A 15934-nucleotide genomic window follows, 5' to 3' on the forward strand; every position below is an offset into this window, starting at 1 on the left:
AAAAAAAAAAAAAAAAAAAAAAAAAAAAAACTGCTTGGTTCCACTCTCTACACTTGATCTTAGCCAAAAGGCCGAGAAGCGATTGGTGCAACTCTCTAAAGATCGTCGCCCTGGGAGCAATGTGTTCTGAACTATCTGAAGGTAATTCAGGGTCTTTCTAGCTGTGTAACCTTGGGCCAGTTGTTTGACTTCTCTGTGTCTTCAGTTCTCATCTGTACAATGGAGATAACTTGCCTATGGAGGGTAGTTCAGTTCAATTCATTTCAATACATCTTTATTGAAGACTCAACGCTATGGTCTGGGAATAGGGTAGTAAACAAAAACCAATGAGTTCCTGCCTTCATGGAGCTTCTATTCTAGTGGGGACAGATGGGCAGTAAGCAAATAAACAAATTAATATATGACATTACACAGATTCTGAGAGGCACAGGCTTTCAATTTGAACATATCTGATGTAGTTATTGGTATCATGTAGTGATGATTGGTATTTTTCAGTCTTTTTGGTCATGCATAGTGGTGGGTCTTAGAGTTGATAGAGTCTTATATTTGATGAAATACAGTATAATATGTCAGAAGGTGCTAAGTGCTCAACAGGTTACTGCAGGCTAGGGGGCTGTACAGTGCAGCCTGGGCTGCTGGGGATAGGGGAGGGGGGCAACTACTTACACTGGGTGGTCAGGAAGGCATTTCTGTTGACACACCCTTTGCTCAGAGGCCTGAAGGAAGTGAGGTGGGAGGTGGTCAGATAACCGGGGGATGAGGTGCAGAGACCCTGAGTGAGCGAGCTTGGGTGACACAGGCACGACATAGGGGGCCAGCGTGCCTCCTGTGAGGATTAAATACAGGAAGTTATACAGGGCACTTAATGCAGAACACCCTCCACAGGGGGAGCGCCAGGCAGTGAGTGCTATCGTCGGTGTGGAGAGAGGCCGCAGAGCATGCACTCCAGAACCCTCGCCTGCCTGGGGTCAGCTCCCGGCCCTGCCATTTCTAAGGTCTGTGACGTGGGCAACTTACTCCAGCTCTCTGTGTCTCTGCTTCTCTTCTGACAAGGGGATTGTAACAGTGCATCACAGAGTGTCTGTTGGACTTACTGGGGCAATGTGCGTAAGCACCTAGGACAGGGCTTGTTGTGTTAAGGGTGAGGGGACACTGCAGCCTCCTGATCTGATCATGGGCCCCAGGCAAGGAGCCCTAGTTTCAGAGCCCTGCAGCAGCCCCTATGAGCTTCTCCCCTATGAGGAGGATGGGGCAGTGTCTGCCTCCCGGGGTTGGGAAGCAGCACATGAGAGACTTCCTGTATTTAAGGTGTATCTGAGGACTCCCTGCGGTTAGCCAGACACTGCTATGGGTGCCGGCTATTTCAGCGTGTATGAACAGCCAGGTTCCTGCAGTGGAGCTGACAGGGGGAGGGACAAACAGATGAACCAGTTGATTTCTAGCAGTATGATGAAGGCAGTGGGGCCCTTGAAGGTGAACGGCTTCAGGGACAGTGTCCAGGGAAGACCTCTCAGAGGAGGTGACATTTGATCTGTGACCTGAAAGAGACAAAAGAAGTGGGTTCTGGATAGACCTGTGGGCAGGCTGCTCAAGGGCAGAGCAAGTGCAAAGGCCCAGAGGCAGGCGGGAGCAGGTTGTGCTTGAGGCACTGAAGGAGAGCCAGTGTGACCAGCAAACAAGGGAGGTGGTTGGAGGTTGGGTTGGGAGGTGGGCAGGGGCAGCTCATGCATCAGCAGCTCTCATAAGGGCTTTGCAATTTATTCCAAATGTATTCCATTGCAGTGAAAAGCCACTGGAGGTATCGTGTGTAAGGAAAGCATATAGCATGTTGTTTGGCCCAAGTTGGGTGCTCGTTAACTGAGAGATATTGACACACGTTAATGAGTGTGTGCATGATAATCTCCAGAGCCTGGGAGGAAGAATATGAAAACTGCTGGGTTTCTTTTTTAAGTGACAGATTCTTTTGTTTAAAGCTAGAACTAGATTTGCCATATAGGTTTAGGAATTTGAACTTTGGTATACACAATAGAGTTGCCTACTTGGAGCCTTTTAAGCTCTCCTGTCTAATTTTATCAAGGGTATTTCAAAAGGTCAGGGGGCAGTTGGAGAGGATGTGGAGAAAACCAACAGGAAAAGTAAAGAAAAGATAGGCAGGACCTTGTCTGTTAAGTCGCCCAGCACAACACTGGCAGATGAATGTTTGATCAATGGCTTTTGGTGTTGACCTCTCCCTAGGCGTGCTATTTGCAGCAGTACACAAGGACCGGGGGTGAGGAAGGGCTAACATCCACTCCTATTAATTCTTGCATCTCATCTTCCCAGTAACTCTGACAGATAGAGAGTCACTGTATAAGAATTATAACCATACCAGCTATAACTGGGGATTGTACTTTTAAAGCTCTTCAGAGAGTGATTATTGCATTGTATCTTCACATTGCAAGGATGGAAACCCCGAGAGCTGGAGTTGTGCAGTGCACAGGCTGGGCAGCCGTACATAGCTGTTCTGTCTACAAGATAGCTTTTATTCTTACTGTAGACTGAATGTGCCCCCACCCCAAATTCATATGTTGAAACCTGATCCGAAATGTGATGGTATTAGGAGGTGGGGGCTTTGGGAAGTGATTAGGTCATGACAGCAGAGTTCTCATGAATGGGATTAGTGCCCTCATAAAAGAGACCCCAGTGAGCAATTTTGCCCCCTCTGCCATGTGAGGACACAGTGAGAAGATAGCTGACTATGAACTGGGAAGTGGGCCCTCACTGGACCACGAACCTACCAGTGTCTTGATCTTGGACATCCTAGACTCCAACTGTGAGAAGTAAATGTTTGTTGTTTATAAGCTACTCAGTCTATGGTATTCTGTTATAGCAACCTAAACAGACTAAGACAGGAGTTGGTACTAAGATGTGGGGTGCTGCTATAACAAATACCTAAAATGTGGAAGCAGCTTTGGAACTGGGTAGTGGGTAGAGGCTGGAAGAGTTTTGAGGTTCCTGCTTGAAAAAGCCTGTTGTCCTTCACAGCATTGCTGTGAATGGACCATTAAGGGCAATTCTGGTGAGGACTCAGGAAAAAAAAAAAAAAAAGAGAGCTGTGGAGAAAGCGTCCACCTTCTTGGAGAATACTTAAGTCATCCTGAACAGAATGTTGGTAGAAATATGGACAGTAAAGGCCATTCTGATGAGGCCTCAGATGGAAATGAGGAACACGTTATTGGATGCTGGGGAAAAGGCCATCCTTGTTATAAAGTGGCAACAATCTGGCTGAACTGTGATCGAGTTCTATTGTTTTATGGAAGGTAGAACTTGTGAGCAATGAAACTGGATATTTAGCTGAGGAAATTTCTAAAAAATGTGTTGAAGGAGCAGGCTGGTTTCTCCTGACTGCTTATAAAATGTGAGACGAGAGAGATGATTTGAAGATGGAATTGTTCAGCAAAAAGGAACCAGAATTTAAAGATTTGGAAAATTCTCAGCCTGTCCATATTGCAAAAAATGAGAACGCTAAGGGTGTTGGCCAAACAACCATGTGGTAAAGAGATTAGTATGGATCAGAGGCCGGGCGCTATTTTTCAGGGCAAGAGAAGAATGACACGGAAGCTAATTTAGAGCCCAGCAAGGCTGCCACTCCCGCCACAGGCCTAGAGTACATGGCTCTGGGGGACAGATTGCCTTCACCTGGGTTAGAATGGAGGGGGCCTCCCGGAGCCCCAGGGCTGAGACCGCAGCCCAGTAGAGCTGCAGGGCACCAGAGCAGAGCCACTGCAGGACTGTCCTGACAAGCCTTGGCGGTGATGTTGCCAGTGGGCCTGGAAGGCAGAGCATCGAGCCAGAGGATTAGTCCAAAGCCTTAACATTTAACGTTGTTTGATCTGCTAGGTTTTGGACTTACTTGAGACCTGTCACCCCTTCCTTCTTTCCTATTTCTGCCTTTTGGAATGGGAATGTCGCTCCTGTGTGTGTCCCACCTTTGTATTTTGGAAGCACATAACTTGCTAGGTTTCACAATTTCACAGGTGGAGAGGAGTTTGCCCCAGGATGCATCTCACCTCGAGTTTCACCCATACCTGAGTTAGATGATATTTAGATGAGGTTTTGGACTTTAGACTTAAGAGTTGATGCTGGAACCAGTTAATTCTTTGGGGGTTATTGGGGTAGAGTAAATGTATTTCACGTGTAAGAAGAACATGAATTTGGGGGCAATCAAGGGTGGAATGCTATAGACTGTGTCACCTCCCCAAAATTCATATGTTGAAACCTCCTCCCCAGTGTGATGGTATTTGGAGGTGGGAGCCTTTGGGAGGTGATTAGATCATGAAGGTGGAGCTCTCATGAATGGGATTAGTGCCCTTATAAAAGGGACCCTAGAGAGCTCTCTCACCCCTTCCTCCATGTGAGGACACAGAAAAAAGACAGCCATCTATGAACTAGGAAGCAGGCTCTCACCAGACACCCAACCTGCTCGCACCTTGATCTTAGACTTCCCAGCGTCTAGAACTATGAGAAATAAATGTTTGTTGTTTATAAGCTATGCAGTTGATGGTAGTCTGTTATAGCAGCCTGAATAGACTAAGGCAATCTCCACTTTCAAAAACACTAAAGTCACTTGGGGCTCAGTGAGGCTAGATGACAGCCAAAGACATGTGACTAGGATCCGCAGATACAGGATCTGAACACAGATTACACCTGGAAAATCATAGCTGCTCCTGCTGCCAGCTGCCTTCCTCCCACTGTCTGTTGGGGAAAATGGATTCAGGCAAATGAAAACAAGAGGAGGGAGAGACTGTTGAGGGCTATGAGGGATGAAGCCCAAGAAGAGATCAAGGAAGAAGCGAGTCATTCTGACTGGGGGGCCTTGGCAGGACCAGAGTTTGAGCAGGGCTTTGGCAGAGGAGTTGGACTCCATCGGCAGGGTTGGGGGAGAGTGCCCAAGAGCCTTTTGTCGCATCGTTTTGCAGCCGTGTCCCTCAGCCACATCCCAGCTGCAGCTGCACCTCATCCATAAGCGGACGCTTCACACCCATAATTCATTCATAAATGTTTATTTCCATCTAAATCAGCAAATGGATGCATCTCCTGGTGGCCGTGTGCGTGCCTCTCAGGGCACTGATCCACTTCAAGCGTTGGCACAGGGAGGCTAGCCGTGCAGTGTTGATGGCCCCATTGTAGGAAATCAAGCACTCCAAGCAGTTGCTTCATAGAGCTTCCAAGGTGGGAAATCAGCCTCACTGCCTGCAGTCTACAGATAAGGTTGGCTCAGCAGCTCGGCTTCCTCCAGCTTAGAAGAAAGATCGACTTCCCCAGTGGGCATATGTGTGGGGAAACTCACGTGGAGGAGGACACCAATGAGCACAGCAATAATTGTAATAGCAGCTGACATTGATCAAGCACTTTGTATGTTCCAGGGGCTGTGCTAAGTATGGTAGAGAAATCTCATCTTCTCTTACTTGGGACTAGGTTCTAAAGTCAGCGGGTAAGAGGCAAAACCTTGTGTCTAGCAGAAATTCACCTTGACGGTCTCTTAAATTGTCCATGAAGTTCAGGGCAGGTGGCCATGTGTCTCCTGAATAGGAGTCTTATGTATAAATATGAACAGTATGATTTTGTCTAAAGGTATTATCAGTCCCTCTCCCACCTTGCTCTCAGGCTGGGACATTGAAAGCAGGGGTGGGTAGAGCCACCAATTTAAAACATTTTCATTTCTCTCCCATGCCCTCTTCTCCATCTCTCTCTTCCTCCACTTGGTTCTCCCCGTCATCTTTTTGCCAAATACATTAGAATTCTCCTAAATTAAATGCTCATTTAATACAACGTCACTCTCTTACTTCGTGTTTAATGTTGGGTAGGGGAAATTGCCCCCTCTACTCCTCTTGATTTCTCTGTTTTTGTTTTTTTTTTTTCTGGAGTCCCACACGACATGCAGGATCTTAGTTCCCCAACCAGGGATTGAACCCTGAAGTGGAAGAGCAGAGTCCTAACCACTGGACCAATAGGGAATCCCCCCCCTTCTTGATTTCTTGTGGCTGGACATCAGACAGATTAACAGGAGAAAAAGAAACACATTTTAATTCATGCTGGTCCCATAGACATGAGACCTAAGAAGAGCCCAAAGCATATAACTTTTACACTTTTTAGACAAAGAAATAATAAATTTGGGAGGAGTTGACAGGACAAAGAAACTTAGGTTCGGGGTGCCCAATTAGTGAAGAATCTAAACCGAGTTTGGGCTTGGGGTAGTAAATTAAAGCAGTAACAGGGTTTGTTTATACTGGTTTCTCGCCCGAATCCCCATCTCTGGCGATAAGGGCATCCTTCTACCTCCAGATACAGGAGGGCACCCTTCACATGAGAGATTTTTTTTTTTCCTGCTTTCGGGGTGACAGAAAGGAGGGTCAGAGTGTCCCTCGTGTGTTGGGCATTTCTTAAGTAACTTTAATTCAAAATAATAAATATGCCATTGAGGCACATTTGGGGGCAGCCTACTCTGGGCCCCAACAGTTACAGCAACCTTGGCCAGGAAAAAGCTGTACTGTTACTGTCGTATTCTTACAGTGAAGGATACTAAGACTCAGAGAAGTTCAGGCATATTCCTGAGATTGCACAGCTCTCGAACTTGGCCCCAGAACACCCCCCCGCCCCCTGGCAGATGGACTCCAGAGCCCATCAGCTGTCAGCTGGGAAGGCAAGAGAACTCTCCCTGGGGCTGCCATCCCTATTGCGATGGCCTCCTTGGGCCCCTTCAGCTGATTGAACTTGAGTGTCAGACCCAACCAGTGATCCAGCTTTTACCAACTTGGGCCTCACTTTTAAAAATAAGTGTTTCATCTAGTCCAGCCCTGAGATTTAATAGCCGATATTGTATGCACATGAACACCAAATGATTGTTAACATGTTTATTGAAGCTTAACAGGCATCCAGTATATAAAAGATGACTCTCTTATATGGCTGTCAGACCTCAATAAACATGTTTAATAATTAATTGGCATTAAGCAAACATAATTGTGTGATTCTAAATTAAGTGTTCGGCGAAGCGTACTGTGAATGGAAAACCTCAGTGGTGTTTTATTACTTAAAGTTCAGGCTGTCAGTCTGGCTTTTCACATACGAGGAAAAGCGCCCCGCTTTCAAAGCCGTGTTGCAGACCTCCTGTTGCCTCATGCCAAAAGTGGCACAGGCCTTCTTGTTCCTAGACCCTTTCATCTGAGAAACGTTTCTTGCTTGGTTAGCTGTTTGTCTTTCTGTGTATTCACCTGGGGTTCTGAAAGTCCTGAGCCAAGACTGTGATGTGAAAGATGTTTTCACATATCGGCTTTCAGGTAAATTAACCAGTTCTGACATAAACTCCGTTCCTCTCACAGTACAGCCGATTCTTGACATTTGCTATAGTTACATTCTCTAAAATCACTGCAAACACTGAATTAGGGAATATTGAACCATTGTTCCTAGGGGAAATAGGAGATTAGGTTCCTCTGAGCCTCTGGTCACAATATTTTTGTCACCTGATCAATATAGAACTGTTTTATATGTGTTTCTCTTTAAAGTCACCTTATTTAATTTATATTGTTGATTCTTTAACATTGAACTCACAGCCAATAGCACTGTAACTCATGCCTGAAGGAAGCTCATCTAACACACGTATATTCTCTGTAAGGCGCATCATGGCCTCTCGTGCTCAGGAACACGAGACAACACTCCAGCACTGCACAGGAGGGCCATTCTAAATGGCAAAACACCAACAGAAAGCACAAAAATGTGAAAAAAAGTGGCACGAAAGAAACCATGAAAAGGACACTTGTTTACAGTATGAGCTAAAACAAGAAAGCAGAACATTGCCTTGTTCCACTTTAGCTGGGAACGTTCCTGTGGGATGCTTCCCAGTTTTTGCAGCTCTGTGTTTATCTGCACATGTCCCCTCATGATGCAAAAGCACCATGAATGCTGATTTCGAGACTACAAATAAATTTGCATTAGGCAAGTATACAAATTCAGAATCCTTGAGCTTTGGAATGGGGATTCCATTAAGCATGGCCATCTGTGTACCTAAGTGCCGTATGTCCCCTGCTAGGCCTTTGTACAAGCTGTTCCACCTGCCTGGAACATTGTGTGCTGATCCTAATGATGCATTTGCTCATAGTAGACGCACAATAAATACACGTCCAGTTCATCTGACTAGTTTTCAAATAAGGACCCCAAATATATGTCATTTGCAGGAATAAAGACACAGACCTACTAGAGAATGGACTTGAGGATATGGGGAGGGGGAAGGGTAAGCTGTGACAAGGTGAGAGAGAGGCATGGACATATATACACTACCAAACGTAAGGTAGATAGCTAGTGGGAAGCAGATGCATAGCACAGGGAGATCAGCTCGGTGCTTTGTGACCGCCTGGAGGGGTGGGATAGGCAGGGTGGGAGGGAGGGAGACACAAGAGGGAAGAGACATGGGAACACATGTATATGTATAACTGATTCACTTCGTTATAAAGCAGAAACTAACACACCATTGTAAAGCAATTATACTCCAATAAAGATGTAAAATATATATATGTGTCATTTGAAAATGCTCTTTACTTTTCAGTAGTCATCAGTTCCTGCACAGTTCATTGCTGTTATTTATTATTCCTATATAGTTAATATTCTACCTTGGATTTTAACTTTCTCACCTGCCCCTAAATCCTTAGGGACTTGAAAAATAAAGCCATTCTCTCTATTGGCAACAAATCCCTTAGGATCCACGCAGGAACAAGGGAGAGCATACCCCAGCAGGTATTCCTGGATGGGTTGGATCTGTGTGGCAGCAAAAAACTGTCCCCAGGATTTCATCCATATATGAAGCCCATCTGCACACACCCTACAGGGAGGTGGAAGAATCAGTCTTGCGACCTCTCTCGAAGAAGCATCAGCAAGCAGTGCTGTAAAGTCAAAAAAGCACTTTTTAATGGCCACCTGCTTGGCACTGAACGGCATGTAGGGGATGCTCTGGGACCACTGGACCTTCCTGGAGTCTCTAACATAGTTTCCATCATGGCCCTACTGGAAAGTTTGGAGCTGCACATGGAGCTCGGCCCCAGAGACTGGGAAAGCCAAGGGTTCTGCAGGGATGCTTTGGAAAATTACACTTTTAGGACTAGAATTTAGTTCCTAGGGATTTTAAAACATTTAAAAAGTACGTTATGAAAGTCATGTATACTTATTTTAAAAGTTAGAAAACAAAGAACAGATAGCATACACAGTCTTGCATCACCTAAACTTACACACACACATTTAAGGGTTTTAATGTATTTGGTAATTTTTTTCTTTTGTATGTGGGTTCTTAGTATAATTTCAATCATACTGCATATTTTGTTTTCGGCTGTGCCGCACGTCATGTGGGATCTTAGTTCCCCGACCAGTGATCAAACCCGTGCCCCCTGCACCCCCTATATTGGAAACTCGGAGTCTTAACCACTGGACTGGCAGGAAAGTGCCTTTATTTAAACATTTTTTAAAAATATTTATTTATTTATTTTCTGGTCGCACTGTGTGGCTTGTGGGATCTTAGTTCCCTGACCAGGGATTGAACCCAGGCCCCCAGCTGTGGAAGCATGGAGTCTTAACCACTGGACTGGCAGAGAAGTCCCCAAACTGCGTATTCAAGTTAGTTTTCTGCTTTTTTTCCCACTTAGTGTGGCAGCATCCGCATGTCCATGGTACTACATAGTTCACATCAACCTCATTTTAAACGGCTGGAAATTTGCTGTTTGATTGATTGATCAAACAATCAATCAGTTGATTGATTGCATTATCATTTGCTAGCCATTCCACTATTGTTGGACATTGTTTCTATTGTTTTTTTACTCTTTCTATAAATAACAGCACAGTCTACTTTTTTCTTTTTTCCTAAAGCTAGTCCATGTCTGGGATTATTCTTAGCCCAGATTATCAGAAGTAGAGTTACTGGATCATTGGATAGGGACTTTTTTTTTTTTTTTTTTTTTTTGCTTTTTAGAACTTTATTTCAACATAACTATGGGTACAGAAATACACTCATATGGGTTAATAGAATGCAATTTAACTTATATTACACAATTTGGACCAAAAACCTGGTACATGGTTTGCTTCAAAAAAAAAAAATGGGATTTGCAATCTGGTTTATTTTTCATCTATTACAAATGTATATATATATATATAAAAAGATCCTCCATCAAATGCTGCTAAAGCAAACAGCAAGAACCTAGAGAAATTAACCTTTGGTTTGTCTCTGAAAAGTAACAGGTATTGCACTGTAAAACTTTACAAAACTGGAGCAGCAAAACATTGGAATGTTTCAGTGCCAGTTCACAGAGTTCAGTAACTAATGGATGTTGATGAGGGTGAGGAGAGCCTATGTATACATGTGAAAATATAAAAGGTATCCGATCTAGTTAATATTGCATGTAGATCCCGAATCTACTCAAACCAAGATTCAGATAATTTCTTAAATCTGAATTAACACTGTCAGTCCAGTTCATCTGCTGAGGTCAGAAAGGAAACTCTGCACAGTAGCTGTTTTCCTGAGTTGTGCAAAAAAGAAAATTAAGTTTCTTCCCCAGCGTTTTAGTCCAGAACTACAGCAAAGTATTTCATCCATTGTCAACATTCATGGGGTGAGAGGCGATGAGGTTACTTAGGCTTAAATCTGAATTAGCACTCAGATGCAAGAGTCAGATAGGGACATCTTTAAGGCTCTTGATAACATAGCCTAATTGTTAAGAATGTGGGAGCATGCCCATCTCAGCAGATACTTTACAACATTGTGTTATCATTTTTTAACCTTTGCTAAGTTTAAAAGAGACACAGAGTTTTTTCCCTCACTATGGCAGGGCTAAACAGGCTATCCCCCTTCAGATGCCCAGGCCTGTGTTCCCGTTAGCCTTATAGGTGTGGTGTGCACACATGTATCTGTACATACAATATGGATTTAAAAAATTTTTTTAATTAATGATATTGGCAAGAAATTTCTTTGTCTTGTGCCTTTCTCCAGTATTTCTTGGAAAATCTTAACTTCCAGCACTTTCTGCCTAGTATGCTTGGGGTTTCGTTTGGATCTCTTCATTTTAACTCTCTCTCCCTCTCTCTCTTCTTTTTCTACCAATGGAAAATGCAGCTCTTGAGAATGACAATTGCCAAACAGAGGCTGGGAGACGAAGAAATCGGCGTGCGGCACTTTGCAGCCCATGAGCGTGAAGATTTGGTTCAGCAGCTGGAGAGAGCAAGGGAACAGGTTATCGCCAACATCTGTTAGGAGTGGGGGATATGTTTGCACAGCTGAGCGTGACACAGAGAAGAGTAGACTGTGCCCCAGTTTCTCAGAGACCGTGGGGTGCTTGGAACGCGGTTAGAGGAGGAAGGAAGATGCAGTTTGAATGCATTTACTCCCTCTGTTCTCTGCTAGGTTCCCAAGCAGCCTTTTGCATTTCTGTCTTCCAGCAGGTCTGCTCTCTTACTTTGGGTGCCATTGTTCTGAACACAACAAGAAACCTCCCCCATAACCAGGATAGACAGGGAGAGAACAAACATGACAGACTGGCCTTAATTTGCAAGTTTCCGCTGAAATGCTGAGTGGATGCTTTTTAGGCAAAATCTCAACGGGTACCGAGCCCTAGTTAGGGAACAGCTTAGAGAGCCTAGGCTTCGTTTTGCTCCTCTCACTAATTGGTTTTGAAGAGCAGAACGTGATTTCTGGGTCTAGAGTGGTTTGAAAAAGTATGTATTTGTAAGACACTGGCTGTTGTTCCCAATATCTGGATTTGCCCTCTCCAAGCCCCTGGCTTTAGGGCAGGCTGCAGTTGGTAAGTGATCAGTTCTGTGTTTCCAAGCTGCTGCAATCCATCTCATCTTGGATATAGTAAGTGTCTGGCCGGAAGTTGTTCCTTGCTTTCAGCTTTTATCATATTCCGATGTGTGGCGCTTACGGTTTTATAGCAGACGCTGGTATTGATAAGCTCTCTAAAAGTCAGTCAGCCAAGTGGAAGGCTCGTCTCTAACCATAAAGCTGATGCCTGCAGACTACCTTGAGTAAGGGCACTTCTCTGGTTTCAGATTGAGTCTCTGGAGCATGACCTGCAGGCCTCTATGGACGAGCTTCAGGATGTTAAAGAAGAGCGGTCTTCCTACCAGGACAAAGTCGAGAGGCTCAACCAGGAGCTAAACCACATCCTGAGCGGCCACGAGAACCGAATCATTGACGTGGATGCCCTGTGTATGGAGAACAGGTAAGTGACCAGTCCCAGGCTCGTACTGGGGTAGGATGCTGGCTCTCCACTTGCCTGCAGGCTGGGAGTTATTTGCAGCCCTGTTTACATTTAAGAAAATAGCCTTACAGTGAAAGGAAAGTCTCAACCCTAAAACAATGATATTAATGTCACACGTTAGTTGTAGCAGTAAGAAAAGAAGAACCACATGCTTACATGCCTACATCCATACCCTCTTTCCCCCTGCCCTCCCCGGTTGGGTGAGAAGGGTAGGGAACCAGTGAAAGCTGCTTATTATTGCTATCAAGAAGACAGAAAAGAATAAGAAAATAAATTGAGAAATTCCCTTAGCTGTCTCTTTTCCCAGAGGCAAATTTCAGTGTGTGTATGTGACTAACTTAATGCTGTGTCTGGTATTGCCTCTTGCTGCCTTGCTTCCCAGTGGAATCATCTTAATGAGAATTATGTGAAAACTGTGTTGATATCCCTTAGGGGATCTCTGCAGAGGGCTGTCCTAAAGTGAGGTTTCAGTGATTTGGGCATACTTGACCTTGATCACATCCATTTAAGAAGAGGTCACCAAGGTGCACTTTTTCTGCTTTCGGTGGTGGGAAGGCACTGTAGGTCAAAGGTGGCCCTTTGGGTGTGTGGTTTTCTTTTTATCCTCTCCTACTTGAGTGTATGTTTTTTATTTTGCCTCCAAACTCTTCCTAGTTGTATATATTCTTTTTCAGGTACCTTCAAGAGAGATTAAAGCAACTTCATGAAGAGGTCAACCTCTTGAAATCTAACATTGCCAAATATAAGGTAGAAAATCATGACGGTGACGGTGATGATTCACTATTGTACATCTAAGTGTCATTCTATTTTAATTCCCTTTTATGTGCCAAAGATACTTTAGTGCTTGCCTGCCCTCCCAGATAGTTCAATAAGAGCTTTAACTGAGGAACCAGTAAGAATTAAACCCCAAACGGCAAACACAACAAAAACAGGTTTTGCAAGAGCTGCTTCTGTTATCTGGACAGGGCACACTGAGACCACCAGAATCTGGATGTGACCACTATACAGCCTCGGTCTATATTAAATTAGGTTTCCCATCCAGCTTTTCTATAAAGTGTTCTGTCATCAGATGTTCTTTGTCCCCTAATCATCCATAAGAAAATGATTTCTGAGCAATGAAGAAACAAAGATTGGGAAATCACAATCTAAACGATAATGTTCACGTCACACTAAAAGGACAGAATGTTTAAATTCTCCCCACTGTTATTTAGTCTAATTCCAGTGCCATTCGTTAGATAATATGTTTCTGCAGATGTTAGTTGTAAGTGTTATAATTAGCAAAATCTCCTGGGTTTCTCTGCTTTGAAAATAGATTGATTTCTCTTCCTGAGGGTGAAGTTTTACAGCCGTCTCTGTGCTGGGGCAGCCATCTCATATTCCTGGCTTTTGACGTTCACTTTTTTCTCAGAAGTCTCCATGCTGTTCCTCCTTTTCCAATCTGGGGCGGGGGGGCCCCCCTTGAGTTTACACCCATCTATATATACACACACAGCCAAAGAAGAATACAGCTCTTAAAGTTGTATAATTAATACATAATTTAAAAAATGTGTATATGCATTCACTTAACAACATTTATTCAGTTCTTCTATGTGCCAAGCACTGGCTGTGTAGCACATATCAATTTTAATGTAACGTTCTGTTCTAGGAATGACACACATGCACTTCCTTAACCTTGAGTCCACGGCAGATTTCATTAATCAATCATGGCTTTTCTTCCAGTCCAGCCACAGAAACCTTCCAGACACCACTAATGATCTTTTGGCATTGCGCCATGAAAGTAAACCTAGTCTCCATCTCATGTCTGTTTGGAAGGGGTTTCCATAACTAGTGACTTCACACATTAGACTGAGTTCTTGCTTCAGATTTGATTTAATTTAACGAATATGCATTGAGTACCTTCTATATATAGGAGGATATAATTGCTGTAATTCTGCTGGGCACCAACTTAAAAAGAAAAAAACAAAACTCTTTACCAGGTCCATAAAAATCATAACTCTCTGGCAGGGACTCTGAATTTTAAAAGTTGGGCTAGCATTTGGAGTTTGTAAAGAGTTCTTGTGTGCTGGATGGGAGGATGCATCTACCGGAATTAGGTATTTTTCCATTATTGGCTTTTCTGACAGAGGTTTTTGTTTTCTCCCCATGCTGCTTTAGAATGCTCTTGAGAGACGGAAAAACTCAAAAGGCCAGGGTAAATCCAGCAGCAGTGCTCTGACTGGAGTCCTGTCTGCAAAGCAAGGTAGGGGTCATTTTCTGGGAGGGACCACCTGTGATCACAGAATGCGAGCACTGTGGGTCCACATCTCATTTTTTGAACTGGGAATGGAAGTGATCCTTAGAGCAGTCACCCCCAAACTTCCACCTGCATCAGGATTGCCTGGAGGGCTTATTAACACACAGATTACTGGGTCCCACCTCAAGAGTTGCTGATTTACTAGGTCTAGGGTGAGCCCGGAGAATACGCGTTTCTAAAAAGTTCCCAGGTGATGCTGATGCTGGTTCGGGGACCCTGCTTTGAGAGCCGCTGCCTTAGAGGTCTCTCTAATGACTGGACCCCATTTGCATCTATTCCCCTAACTATGCTCCTCTTTCCAGAATGTTTTCCCTTCTGTAATCACCAGGTTAGCATCTCCAAGTGTCCGTTCCATGCTCATTGAGTGTCTCCTTTTCCTGGCCTCTGTGATCAGACTAGAAAAGTCTCACAGCTGCTGAAGTCATTTTACCATGGCACATGTGCCTTTTTCAAAGAAGCTTTTATTTTTTACTTTTTTTGCGGTACGGAGGTCTCTCACTGCTGTGGCCTCTCCCGTTGCGGAGCACAGGCTCCGGACACGCAGGCTCAGCGGCCATGGCTCACGGGACCAGCCGCTCCGCGGTATGTGGGATCTTCCCGGACCGGGGCACGAACCCGTGTCCCCTGCATCGGCAGGCGGACTCCCAACCCCTGCGCCACCAGGGAAGCCCTAAAGAAGCTTTTATTGATTGCGATTTTGTTCCTCCTTCTTGTCGATTCCAATGAAAAATAATGATCTTCCAGGAACAGTCAGGGGAAATAAATAGCAGACAGCTTGCTTCTGACACTTAGTATTTGGGAATTCAGTTCTAAACATGACCCTCAAGTGGACCGTGCTGGACTGGCCTGTTTTGGGCTTGTTGGCAGTGCAGACCAACAAGGATCAAATGGCAGTCCTCATCAGAGCTACGGGGGATTAAAAAAAAATGGTGAATCTCCAGACTACCTAATAATCAAGGCACTTTTCCAAGCAACTTCTTTTTTTTTTTTTTCACTCAGCTAGAAAAGAACACCCTCTATACAAACGTGAAGTAGCCTATCTAAGTATAGCTCTGGATATCCTTGATAGCCTTTGAATGTTGGATGTTTGAATGTTGAGACCCAATCCTGTCACCGACCTGGGGAATGCTAGCCACACTCAAACACGCTGGCAGGGCCGTCAACCAGGCACAACCTTTCTAGAGAACCATTTGGTTCTGTTATAAAAAGCCTTAAACTGATCCCCTCTGAGCCAACAAGAAATGATTACAGACATGTGCAAGCATTTTGCTTCAAGAAAGTTCTTCCTACGTTAGTTATAATAAAAAACATTGGAAACAACATAATTGTCCAGGAGTAATTAAATAAATTACTGTAGATCTATGCATGG

The 15934-nt window shown here is 44.3% G+C and overlaps 1 protein-coding gene across 3 annotated transcripts in view; it reads left to right on the forward strand.

Moving 5' to 3' along the window:
• The window catches only part of CCDC149 (coiled-coil domain containing 149), a 99026-nt gene that overhangs the window by 56681 nt on the left and 26411 nt on the right, over positions 1–15934 (forward strand). For all 3 annotated transcript variants that reach the window (XM_027103232.1, XM_027103233.1, XM_027103234.1), the window contains 4 exons: positions 11126–11242; positions 12061–12233; positions 12947–13019; positions 14427–14511. In XM_027103232.1, coding sequence (XP_026959033.1) covers positions 11126–11242; positions 12061–12233; positions 12947–13019; positions 14427–14511 — 448 coding nt within the window. The remainder of the gene's footprint in view (positions 1–11125; positions 11243–12060; positions 12234–12946; positions 13020–14426; positions 14512–15934) is intronic.

The sequence above is a fragment of the Aethalodelphis obliquidens genome, unplaced genomic scaffold, assembly GCF_003676395.1.
Source record: "Aethalodelphis obliquidens isolate GAN/ISIS:26980383/991018 unplaced genomic scaffold, ASM367639v1 scaffold6, whole genome shotgun sequence".
Taxonomy (NCBI): domain Eukaryota; kingdom Metazoa; phylum Chordata; class Mammalia; order Artiodactyla; family Delphinidae; genus Aethalodelphis; species Aethalodelphis obliquidens.